General features: G+C 44.8%; 1 protein-coding gene across 1 annotated transcript; it reads left to right on the plus strand.

The window, feature by feature from the left end:
• The first annotated feature begins 4356 nt into the window (after positions 1 to 4356).
• LOC140133923 (lymphocyte antigen 6E-like) lies at positions 4357 to 11707 on the plus strand. The gene is made up of 3 exons (XM_072154613.1): positions 4357 to 4417; positions 10243 to 10356; positions 11310 to 11707. The coding sequence occupies exons 1-3, from the start codon at positions 4366 to 4368 to the stop codon at positions 11510 to 11512; spliced, it is 369 nt and encodes a 122-aa protein (XP_072010714.1). The 5' UTR covers positions 4357 to 4365; the 3' UTR covers positions 11513 to 11707.
• Positions 11708 to 12821: the final 1114 nt, after the last annotated feature.

Here is a 12821-nt window from a genome sequence, read left to right on the forward strand (position 1 = left end):
GACCTCCCATGGTGCAGCGCTGGTCAGGGAGACCTCCCATGGTGCAGCTCAGGTCAGAGAGACCTCCCATGCGGCAGTGCTGATCAGAGAGACCTCCCATGGTGCAGTGCTGATCAGAGAGACCTCCCATGGTGCAGCGCTGATCAGAGAGACCTCCCATTGTGTAGCTCTGGTCAGAGAGACCTCCCATGGTGCAGCGCTGGTCAGAGACACCTCCCATGGTGCAGCGCTGGTCAGAGAGACCTCCCATTGTGTAGCTCTGGTCAGAGAGACCTCCCATGGTGCAGCGCTGGTCAGAGACACCTCCCATGGTGCAGCGCTGAGCAGAGAGACCTCCCATGGTGCAGCGCTGGTCAGAGAGACCTCCCATGGTGCAGTGCTGATCAGAGGGACCTCCCATGGTGCAGCTCTGGTCAGAGAGACCTCCCATGGTGTAGCTCAGGTCAGAGAGACCTCCCATGGTGCAGCGCTGGTCAGAGAGACCTCCCATGGTGCAGTGCTGATCAGAGGGACCTCCCATGGTGCAGCTCTGGTCAGAGAGACCTCCCATGGTGCAGCTCAGGTCAGAGAGACCTCCCATGGTGCAGCTCTGGTCAGAGAGACCTCCCATGGTGCAGCTCTGGTCAGAGAGACCTCCCATGGTGCAGCTCTGGTCAGAGAGACCTCCCATGGTGCAGCGCTGATCAGAGAGACCTCACATTGTGTAGCTCTGGTCAGAGAGACCTCCCATGGTGCAGCGCAGGTCAGAGACACCTCCCATGGTGCAGCGCTGAGCAGAGAGACCTCCCATGGTGCAGCGCTGGTCAGAGAGACCTCCCATGGTGCAGTGCTGATCAGAGAGACCTCCCATGGTGCAGCTCTGGTCAGAGAGACCTCCCATGGTGCAGCTCAGGTCAGAGAGACCTCCCATGGTGCAGCTCTGGTCAGAGAGACCTCCCATGGTGCAGCTCTGGTCAGAGAGACCTCCCATGGTGCAGCTCTGGTCAGAGAGACCTCCCATGGTGCAGCGCTGATCAGAGAGACCTCCCATGGTGCAGCGCTGGTCAGAGAGACCTCCCATGGTGCAGCTCTGGTCAGAGAGACCTCCCATGGTGCAGCTCTGGTCAGAGAGACCTCCCATGGTGCAGCGCTGATCAGAGAGACCTCCCATGGTGCAGCGCTGATCAGAGAGACCTCCCATGGTGGAGCTCTGGTCAGAGAGACCTCCCATGGTGGAGCTCTGGTCAGAGAGACCTCCCATGGTGGAGCTCTGGTCAGAGAGACCTCCCATGGTGCAGCTCAGGTCAGAGAGACCTCCCATTGTGCAGTTACTATGTAGATGTATGGACCTGTTGCTATCGCTCTGCCCTCTCTTTGACCTCAGGTGAAGTAATTTGCATTTCTGAGGGTTAGGTTTGCTGTGATTGGTCACGAGTTGGGCAAATAATAATAGTGGTTCCGGACTTTTGTAGGCATCTTTTTGATTGGTCAATGACACCGTCTACTCACTTTTATACACGGCTGTCAGTGGAGGATCGGGGACAGGTTGTCCCTTCGTTCCTCTTTTATTCGATGTTTTGTCATTGGGGGTTTATCTCCTGGACATTTATCTATCATTATTACAATGTGATTTACTGATGATTTATTAAGTTATTTTATCCATTCATTGAGGTTTTATCCAATTATTTATTATGAAATTTGGGTTACTCAATAATAAAGCCTTATATCTCACCACAATTCTATCTCTTTTGTTGTATTTTTTTGTTTTATGTGCTTTGTTTTGCCTTGTAATAAGGGTCCGTTGTGTCATGAGAGGTGTATAGTATATGATTTAGGAGCGCAGTTATTTATTTGACTTTATACTGTAAGTGACTGTGGTATTTTATGGGCGCAGTGTGGAGATCTGGGGCCGGGAGCTGAAGACATTTGGCAGCAAATTCATCAGTCCTGGGCGGGAGAAGACGTAATGATGGAGATGATCGTTACCTGTGAGGTACTAGACCCCACTATTCTCTGTGCCCCCGGGGGCACCCTATACCCCAACAGGGCACAATGTATTTTATGGGAAGCACTGGACAACACCATACTACACCATATACCACCCAGCAGCACCATATACTGCAGTGCAGCCCAATATATTTCTCAGTGGTGTAGCTAGAAGCTGATGGGCCCCAGTGCAAAGTCTGTCCCGGGCCCCCGACTATAATGTATGGTTTATAGTACCAGTCTTCACATATGGGAAAGTGACACCATAAGGGGCCCCAAAGCCTCTTGGGCCCAGTTGCGACCGCACTCTTGGCACCCCCTCAAGTTACGCCCCTGCCAGGAGTGCTAAATACCCCAGTGCTGCTAAAATGTCCCCCCCCATAAGAACCACACACCCCACTGCTGCTTTACATAACAAGCGGCCATATCCATGGAAATTAGAATGAAATTTGGAGATTTTGAATGCACTGACCCCATGATGTGAGAGTCTCTCCATAAATAAGAGGGGCCCCTCCTGGTCCCTGCAGACACCTGTCTCTTCCATGGCCTCATGTAACTAGATAAATATTTACCCACCTCCTATACATGTCCCAGGGAAGGGTTAATACGATGCATAATGGTCGTGTATAGGATAGAAAACGTCTCTTTGTTGACTTTTTGCTCCACAGTAAAAGCAGAATCAAATAACCTTCTGCAAGGGACAAAAATGGTGGATTCCTGATACACGAGAGCAAAAGGTGTCACATAATGACCAGACCCCAATGTAATGCAGACCCCAGACCAGATCCCTCAATTCTGATGTATACAAAAATAACTATTCAGACAGTTCTCCCAGGACCTGGCACTGTCCATCATGAGGTCCCCAAGAGGAAGAGTAATGAGCAGATGCCTGCCCCTATACACAGCGGAGCATCACCCCCAGGTCCAGGAAGCTACAGCGGAGCATCACCCCCAGGTCCAGGAAGCTACAGCGGAGCATCAACCCCAGGTCCAGGAAGCTACAGCAGAGCATCACCCCCAGGTTCAGGAAGCTACAGCGGAGCATCACCCCCAGGTCCAGGAAGCTACAGCGGAGCATCACCCCCAGGTCAAGGAAGCTACAGCGGAGCATCACCCCCAGGTCAAGGAAGCTACAGCGGAGCATCACCCCCAGGTCCAGGAAGCTACAGCGGAGCATCACCCCCAGGTCCAGGAACCTACAGCGGAGCATCACCCCCAGGTCCAGGAACCTACTGCGGAGCATCACCCCCAGGTCCAGGAAGCTACAGCAGAGCATCACCCCCAGGTCCAGGAAGCTACAGCGGAGCATCACCCCCAGGTTCAGGAAGCTACAGCGGAGCATCACCCCCAGGTCCAGGAAGCTACAGCGGAGCATCACCCCCAGGTCCAGGAAGCTACAGCGGAGCATCACCCCCAGGTCCAGGAAGCTACAGCGGAGCATCACCCCCAGGTCCAGGAAGCTACAGCGGAGCATCACCCCCAGGTCCAGGAAGCTACAGCGGAGCATCACCCCCAGGTCCAGAAAGCTACAGCGGAGCATCACCCCCAGGTCCAGGAAGCTACAGCGGAGCATCACCCCCAGGTCCAGGAAGCTACAGCAGAGCATCACCCCCAGGTTCAGGAAGCTACAGCGGAGCATCACCCCCAGGTCCAGGAAGCTACAGCAGAGCATCACCCCCAGGTTCAGGAAGCTACAGCAGAGCATCACCCCCAGGTTCAGGAAGCTACAGTGGAGCATCACCCCCAGGTCCAGAAAGCTACAGCAGAGCATCACCCCCAGGTCCAGGAAGCTACAGCGGAGCATCACCCCCAGGTCCAGGAAGCTACAGCAGAGCATCACCCCCAGGTTCAGGAAGCTACAGCGGAGCATCACCCCCAGGTCCAGGAAGCTACAGCAGAGCATCACCCCCAGGTCCAGGAAGCTACAGCGGAGCATCACCCCCAGGTCCAGGAAGCTACAGCAGAGCATCACCCCCAGGTTCAGGAAGCTACAGCGGAGCATCACCCCCAGGTCCAGGAAGCTACAGCAGAGCATCACCCCCAGGTTCAGGAAGCTACAGCAGAGCATCACCCCCAGGTTCAGGAAGCTACAGTGGAGCATCACCCCCAGGTCCAGAAAGCTACAGCAGAGCATCACCCCCAGGTCCAGGAAGCTACAGTGGAGCATCACCCCCAGGTCCAGGAAGCTACAGCGGAGCATCAACCCAAGGTCCAGGAAGCCACAGCGGAGCATCTCCCCAGGTCCAGGTCCACCATTGTCTTCCTTCTCAATGGTCCCTGCATCATCACCAGTTCATGTTACATATTGTTATTTGTATTCAAGGAGGAGCCACAGGATGATATATATTCTCCTGGACACAACTATATACAAATCTATATACAGGAAGAGCACAGCGCACCATGGCCTCATACACAAGCCTCCTCCTGGGGGTCATCCTCTGCGCCACCACAGGTAAGACCACACACCTGCCCTATAAAAGGCTGAGATACTCCAAGGTATCACACAGGATGGGATTAGATACACACCTCAGAGGTCAGTATCACACAGGATAGGATTAGATACACAGCTCAGCAGGCAGTATCACACATGATGGGATTAGATACACAGCAGACAGCATCACACATGATAACATCAGATACACAGCTCAGAAAACATGAGGGGTTGTATATAATATAACACATGAGGGGCACTATATAATATAACACATGAGGGGCTGTATATAATATAACACATGAGGGGCTGTATATATCACATGAGGGGCTGTATATAATATAACACACGAGGGGCTGTATATAATATAACACATGAGGAGCTGTATATAATATAACATGAGGGGCTGTATATAATATAACCATGAGGAGCTGTATATAATATAACACATGAGGGGGCTGTATATAATATAACACATGAGGGGCTGTATATAATATAACACATGAGGGGCTGTATATAATATAACACATGAGGGGCTGTATATAATATAACACATGAGGGGCTGTATATAATATAACACATGAGGGGGATGTATATAATATAACACATGAGGGGGCTGTATATAATATAACACATGTGGGGCTGTATATAATATAACACATGAGGGGTTGTATATAATATAACACATGAGGGGCTGTATATAATATAACACACGAGGGGCTGTATATAATATAACACATGAGGGGCTGTATATAATATAACATGAGGGGCTGTATATAATATAGCACATGAGGAGCTGTATATAATATAACACATGAGGGGCTGTATATAATACATGAGGGGCTGTATATAATATAACACATGAGGGGCTGTATATAACACATGAGGGGCTGTATATAAAATAACCATGAGGGGGCTGTATATAATATAACACATGAGGGGCTGTATATAACACATGAGGGGCTGTATATAATATAACACATGAGGGGCACTATATAATATAACACATGAGGGGCTGTATATAATCTAACACATGAGGGGCTGTATATATCACATGAGGGGCTGTATATAATATAACACATGAGGGGCTGTATATAATATAACACATGAGGGGGATGTATATAATATAACACATGAGGGGCTGTATATAATATAACACATGAGGGGCTGTATATAATATAACACATGAGGGGCTGTATATAATATAACACATGAGGGGCTGTATATAATATAACACATGAGGGGCTGTATATAATATAACACATGAGGGGCTGTATATAATATAACACATGAGGGGGCTGTATATAATATAACATGAGGGGCTGTATATAATATAACACATGAGGGGGCTGTATATAATATAACATGAGGGGCTGTATATAATATAACACATGAGGGGGCTGTATATAATATAACACATGAGGGGCTGTATATAATATAACACATGAGGGGCTGTATATAATATAACACATGAGGGGCTGTATATAATATAACACATGAGGTGCTGTATAAAATATAACACATGAGGGGCTGTATATAATATAACACACGAGGGGCTGTATATAATATAACACACGAGGGGCTGTATATAATATAACACACGAGGGGCTGTATATAATATAACACATGAGGTGCTATATATAATATAACACATGAGGGGCTGTATATAATATAACACATGAGGGGCTGTATATAATATAACACACGAGGAGGCTGTATATAATATAACACATGAGGGGCTGTATATAATATAACACATGAGGGGCTGTATATAATATAACACATGAGGGGCTGTATATAATATAACACATGAGGGGCTGTATAAAATATAACACATGAGGGGCTGTATATAATATAACACATGAGGGGCTGTATATAATATAACACACGAGGGGCTGTATATAATATAACACACGAGGGGCTGTATATAATATAACACACGAGGGGCTGTATATAATATAACACATGAGGGGCTGTATATAATATAACACATGAGGGGCTGTATATAATATAACACATGAGGGGCTGTATATAATATAACACATGAGGTGCTGTATATAATATAACACATGAGGGGCTGTATATAATATAACACATGAGGGGCTGTATATAATATAACACATGAGGGGCTGTATATAATATAACACATGAGGGGCTGTATATAATATAACACATGAGGGGCTGTATATAATATAACACATGAGGGGCTGTATATAATATAACACATGAGGGGCTGTATATAATATAACACATGAGGGGCTGTATATAACACATGAGGGGCTGTATATAATATAACACATGAGGGGCTGTATATAATATAACACATGAGGGGCTGTATATAATATAACACATGAGGGGCTGTATATAATATAACACATGAGGGGCTGTATATAATATAACACATGAGGGGCTGTATATAATATAACAGATGAGGGGCTGTATATAATATAACACATGAGGGGATGTATATAATATAACACATGAGGGGGCTGTATATAATATAACACATGAGGGGCTGTATATAATATAACACATGAGAGGCTGTATATAATATAACACATGAGGGGCTGTATATAATATAACACATGAGGGGGGCTGTATATAATATAACACATGAGGGGGCTGTATATAATATAACACATGAGGGGCTGTATATAATATAACACATGAGGGGGGGCTGTATATAATATAACACATGAGGGGGCTGTATATAATATAACACATGAGGGGCTGTAAATAATATAACACAGGAGAGGGCTGTATATAATATAACACATGAGGGGCTGTATATAATATAACACATTGGGGGCTGTATATAATATAACACATGAGGGGCTGTATATAATATAACACATGAGGGGGCTGTATATAATATAACACATTGGGGCTGTATATAATATAACACATGAGGGGCTGTATATAATATAACACACGAGGGGCTGTATATAATATAACACATGAGGGGCTGTATATAATATAACACATGAGGGGGCTGTATATAATATAACACATGAGGGGCTGTATATAATATAACACATTGGGGGCTGTATATAATATATCACATGAGTGGCTGTATATAATATAACACACGAGGGGCTGTATATAATATAACACATGAGGGGCTGTATATAATATAACACATGAGGGGCTGTATATAATATAACACATGAGGGGCTGTATATAATATAACACATGAGGGGCTGTATATAATATAACACATGAGGGGGCTGTATATAATATAACACATGAGGGGCTGTATATAATATAACACATGAGGGGCTATATATAATATAACACACGAGGGGCTGTATATAATATAACACACGAGGGGCTGTATATAATATAACACACGAGGGGCTGTATATAATATAACACACGAGGGGCTGTATATAATATAACACATGAGGGGCTGTATATAATATAACACACGAGAAGCTGTATATAATATAACACATGAGAGGCTGTATATAATATAACACATGAGGGGGCTGTATATAATATAACACATGAGGGGCTGTATATAATATAACACACGAGGGGCTGTATATAATATAACACACGAGGGGCTGTATATAATATAACACACGAGGGGCTGTATATAATATAACACACGAGAAGCTGTATATAATATAACACATGAGAGGCTGTATATAATATAACACATGAGGGGGCTGTATATAATATAACACATGAGGGGCTGTATATAATATAACACATGAGGGGCTGTATATAATATAACACATTGGGGCTGTATATAATATAACACATGAGGGGCTGTATATAATATAACACATGAGGGGCTGTATATAATATAACACATGAGGGGCTGTATATAATATAACACATGAGGTGCTGTATATAATATAACACATGAGGGGGCTGTATATAATATAACACACGAGGGGCTGTATATAATATAACACATGAGGGGCTGTATATAATATAACACGTGAGGGGCTGTATATAATATAACACATGAGGGGATGTATATAATATAACACATGAGGGGCTGTATATAACACATGAGGGGATGTATATAATATAACACATGAGGGGCTGTATATAACACATGAGGGGCTGTATATAACACATGAGGGGATGTATATAATATAACACATGAGGGGCTGTATATAACACATGAGGGGCTGTATATAATATAACACATGAGGGGCTGTATATAATATAACACATGAGGGGCTGTATATAATATATCACATGAGGTGCTGTATATAATATAACACATGAGGGGCTGTATATAATATAACACATGAGGGGCTGTATATAATATAACACATGAGGGGCTGTATATAATATAACACATGAGGGGCTGTATATAATATAACACATGAGGGGCTGTATATAATATAACACATGATGGGCTGTATATAATATAACACTTGAGGAGCTGTATATAATATAACACATGAGGGGCTGTATATAATATAACACATGAGGTGCTGTATATAATATAACACATGAGGGGTTGTATATAATATAACACATGAGGGGCTGTATATAATATAACACATGAGGGGCTGTATATAATATAACACATGAGGGGCTGTATATAATATAACACATGAGGGGCTGTATATAATATAACACATGGGGGGCTGTATATAATATAACACATGAGGGGCTGTATATAATATAACACATGAGGGGATGTATATAACACATGAGGGGATGTATATAATATAACACATGAGGGGATGTATATAACACATGAGGGGATGTATATAATATAACACATGAGGGGATGTATATAATATAACACATGAGGGGCTGTATATAATATAACACATGAGGGGCTGTATATAATATAACCATAAGGGGCTGTATATAAAACAACCATGAGGGGCTGTATATAATATAACACATGAGGGGATGTATATAATATAACACATGAGGGGCTGTATATAATATAACACATGAGGGGCTGTATATAATATAACACATGAGGGGGCTGTATATAATATAACACATGAGGGGCTGTATATAATATAACACATGAGGGGCTGTATATAATATAACACACGAGGGGCTGTATATAATATAACACATGAGGGGCTGTATATAATATAACACACGAGGGGCTGTATATAATATAACACATGAGGGGCTGTATATAATATAACACATGAGGGGCTGTATATAATATAACACACGAGGGGCTGTATATAATATAACACATGAGGGGCTGTATATAATATAACACATGAGGGGCTGTATATAACACATGAGGGGCTGTATATAACACATGAGGGGCTGTTTGGGATGATAGGGAATATTCGAGGGAACAGGAGACTGTTTTAGTTTATGAATTTCTGAAGAGGACGTGTCACCTGTAAACCCGGCGCTCGTTGATGTTACTAGAGCTCCCAGTGCTACTACAGTCCCAGCGTTATGGGAAACCTCCGATAACGCTAGCAGACACTGCCGCGCTGTACTCCGGCGTATTCATGAGGGGGTGGGATCAGGGGCGGTGACTGCCACATGATGCTTGGATGTCACCGCCTGCCTATGGGGTGGGCTGGGCAGTCTGGGGAAGAGGCAGCGCCTTTGAGACCGGTCCAGCGCTTCTACTGTACATTGCGGCATGGAGGTTTCGGATACGCTGGCACTTGTAGCGCTAGGAGCTTGTAACATCTCCTAGCGTCGTGTTTACAGGTGACACGTCCTCTTTAATGCCTCCACGTAAGTTCACTACAAAGGGGCCCAAGGAGGCTCTGTCACCCAGGGGCCTGCTGATACCTGGAGCCGGCCCGGTCAGCAGGCAGTATCACACATGACAGCTTAGATACACGGCCGTATGTAAACTGTTCTTTCTCCCCTTTCGCCCACAGCTCACTCTCTGAAGTGTTTCACCTGCCTGTTAGGATCTGACAACTGTCTGACGGTGACAACATGTAACAGTAACGAGACGTCCTGCATGACAACCTCAGAATCAGGAACATTCGGTGAGTTCATCATCTCAGATTTATGATCATGAGGCATTGGTGGAGAGGAATCCATAGAGGTCACAGCTTTAATTGGGCAAAACCTGCTCCCTGCACTGAGATTTATGATACCCAGCACCAGACATACCTCTGCTCCCTGCACTGAGATTTATGATACCCCAGCACCAGACATGCTCCTGCTCCCTGCACTGAGATTTATGATACCCCAGCACCAGACATACCCCTGCTCCCTGCACTGTGATTTATGATACCCCAGCACCAGACAAAACCTTACTCTCTACACTGTGATTTATGATACACCAACACCAGACATACCCCTGCTCTCTGCACTGAGATTTATAATACGTCAGCACCAGACATACCCCTGCTCCCTGCACTGAGATTTATAATACATCAGCACCAGACATAGCCCTGATCTGTACACTAAGATTTTACATAGCCCTGCACAATACACTGAGATTCATGATACACCAGGCATACTACCCCTGTTCTCTGCATTGATGTTTATGATACACCAGCTCTCTTCATTCAGATTTATGGTACACCAGTACAAGACATACCCCTGCTCTCTGCACTGAGATTTATGATACATCAGTTCTAGACATGCCCCTGCTCCCTGCACTGAGATTTATGATACATCAGTACTAGACATGCCCCTGCTCTCTGCTCCAGGATGCCACTTTTCCCAATATATATTTTATGCATCCAAGAAATGAACCTAGTGCTAGTGCTGCATTGATGATGGGTACAAAGAGAAGTTGTGTGGGGTGAGCTGCACTATTGCCCGGGGGGCCCTGAGTATTTAGCTGCACCCATGGGCCATTCAGCTACAGCCAGGCATCTGACTACAATTATTGTACATAAGTAGTTCCGGCAATGATAGATAGGTAGTCACAGCCCCGCCCACTGGTCATGTGACTAGGATTAGCCAATCATCATGTTTCCCTCTGCAGGTGTGATCTCATCTAGCAGCACCTTCAAGAGTTGTACCACGTTCTGTGCCACCACCACCTATAGCACCAGCGGAATCACTGTCACCACCTCCTGCTGCTCCACCGACCTGTGTAACAGCAGCACCAGCACCAAGCCCGGCTGTGCCGCCATCATCCTGGCGCTGGGAGCCATCCTCACCATCCTGAGGAGCTCCGCGCTGTGACCTCAGACCTGTGACGCTATGACGGATACAGGAATAAAGATGGGGGAATGTCACGTGTCATTCATTACTGTTCATCCATCTAATCACAGTCAGGACCTCCGCTTGCTGTCAGCATATGGAAACCTTCATGTCTAGAGAATGAATCCACATAAAGCTCTAAAATTATTCTTAGCTGCAGATTTACTTGTAATAATACTGTGGGAGTGATATTATTACATATATGTAACAGTATGTATTATAAAGCCACGGTAATCCAGGGGAGCAAAAATATACTGGTACAAAGTAACTATAGAGCAAATAAAGTACAATAACAGCATGATACTGCGTTACATGACTGTAGTACTGAGGATCTGAGCAGCCAGTCTGAGAGGGAAGGAGAGGAACCCCACGCGTTCCGCCTGATAAACCCGCAGCATCAGGGGATACCCTTATCTGATCACAGAATGCGTTATATAGGAAGAGCAGCTCGGGTGGAAAGTCTGACCGGAAGCAAAATCCTGTCCGGATGTTAGCCCCGCTCACCACGTATTGTATGTAAAACAGTTAACATTGAAAGAAATCTACCACCAGGATGAAGGATTGTAAACCAAGCACACAGACATACAGGTGTGCGCCACTTCTGTCAGGATCTGCCCTTCTTATAGCTTCTTATGCCCTGGTTTTTATGAAAAAAAGCCTTTAACAATTATGTAAATGAGCCTTAGGGGCTCCAAGTTCCATTAACATCCATGGATCCAGGAGCCCCCTCCGGCTCATTTGCATAATTTTTAAAGACTTTTTTTGTAAAAAAAACAAAAAAAAAACAGTAAAACACATGGGGCATCAGCAATAAAATGAATATTTTGTTCTTATGTATAAATCAGAGATAACATCGAATACTAGATGACATTATTACAGCGTCCGGTCATAATATATCCAGTCCAATACACAAAAAAAACCCATAAAGGATGGTGTCACATGTGCGATGCCCACAATACAACAATACCTGCCAAAAAAGACACCAGCAGCCGCTTCTCATGCACATTCCCTAAAATACTTGTATAAGGGCTGTATATAGGCTATAACAGCAACTATCATAGCCCAAGGCCTGTAATATCACCCCATTAGCACATAATGCATGGAACTACACTCACCGGCCACTTTATTAGGTCCACCTGTCCAACTGCTCGTTAACACTTAATTTCTAATCAGCCAATCACATGGCGGCAGTGCATTTAGGCATGTAGACATGGTCAAGACAATCTCCTGCAGTTCTCCCGAGCATCAGTATGGGGAAGAAAGGTGATTTGTGGCCTTTGAACGTGGCATG

Source organism: Engystomops pustulosus, chromosome 5 (genome assembly GCF_040894005.1).
Source record: "Engystomops pustulosus chromosome 5, aEngPut4.maternal, whole genome shotgun sequence".
NCBI classification, from domain to species: Eukaryota; Metazoa; Chordata; class Amphibia; order Anura; family Leptodactylidae; genus Engystomops; species Engystomops pustulosus.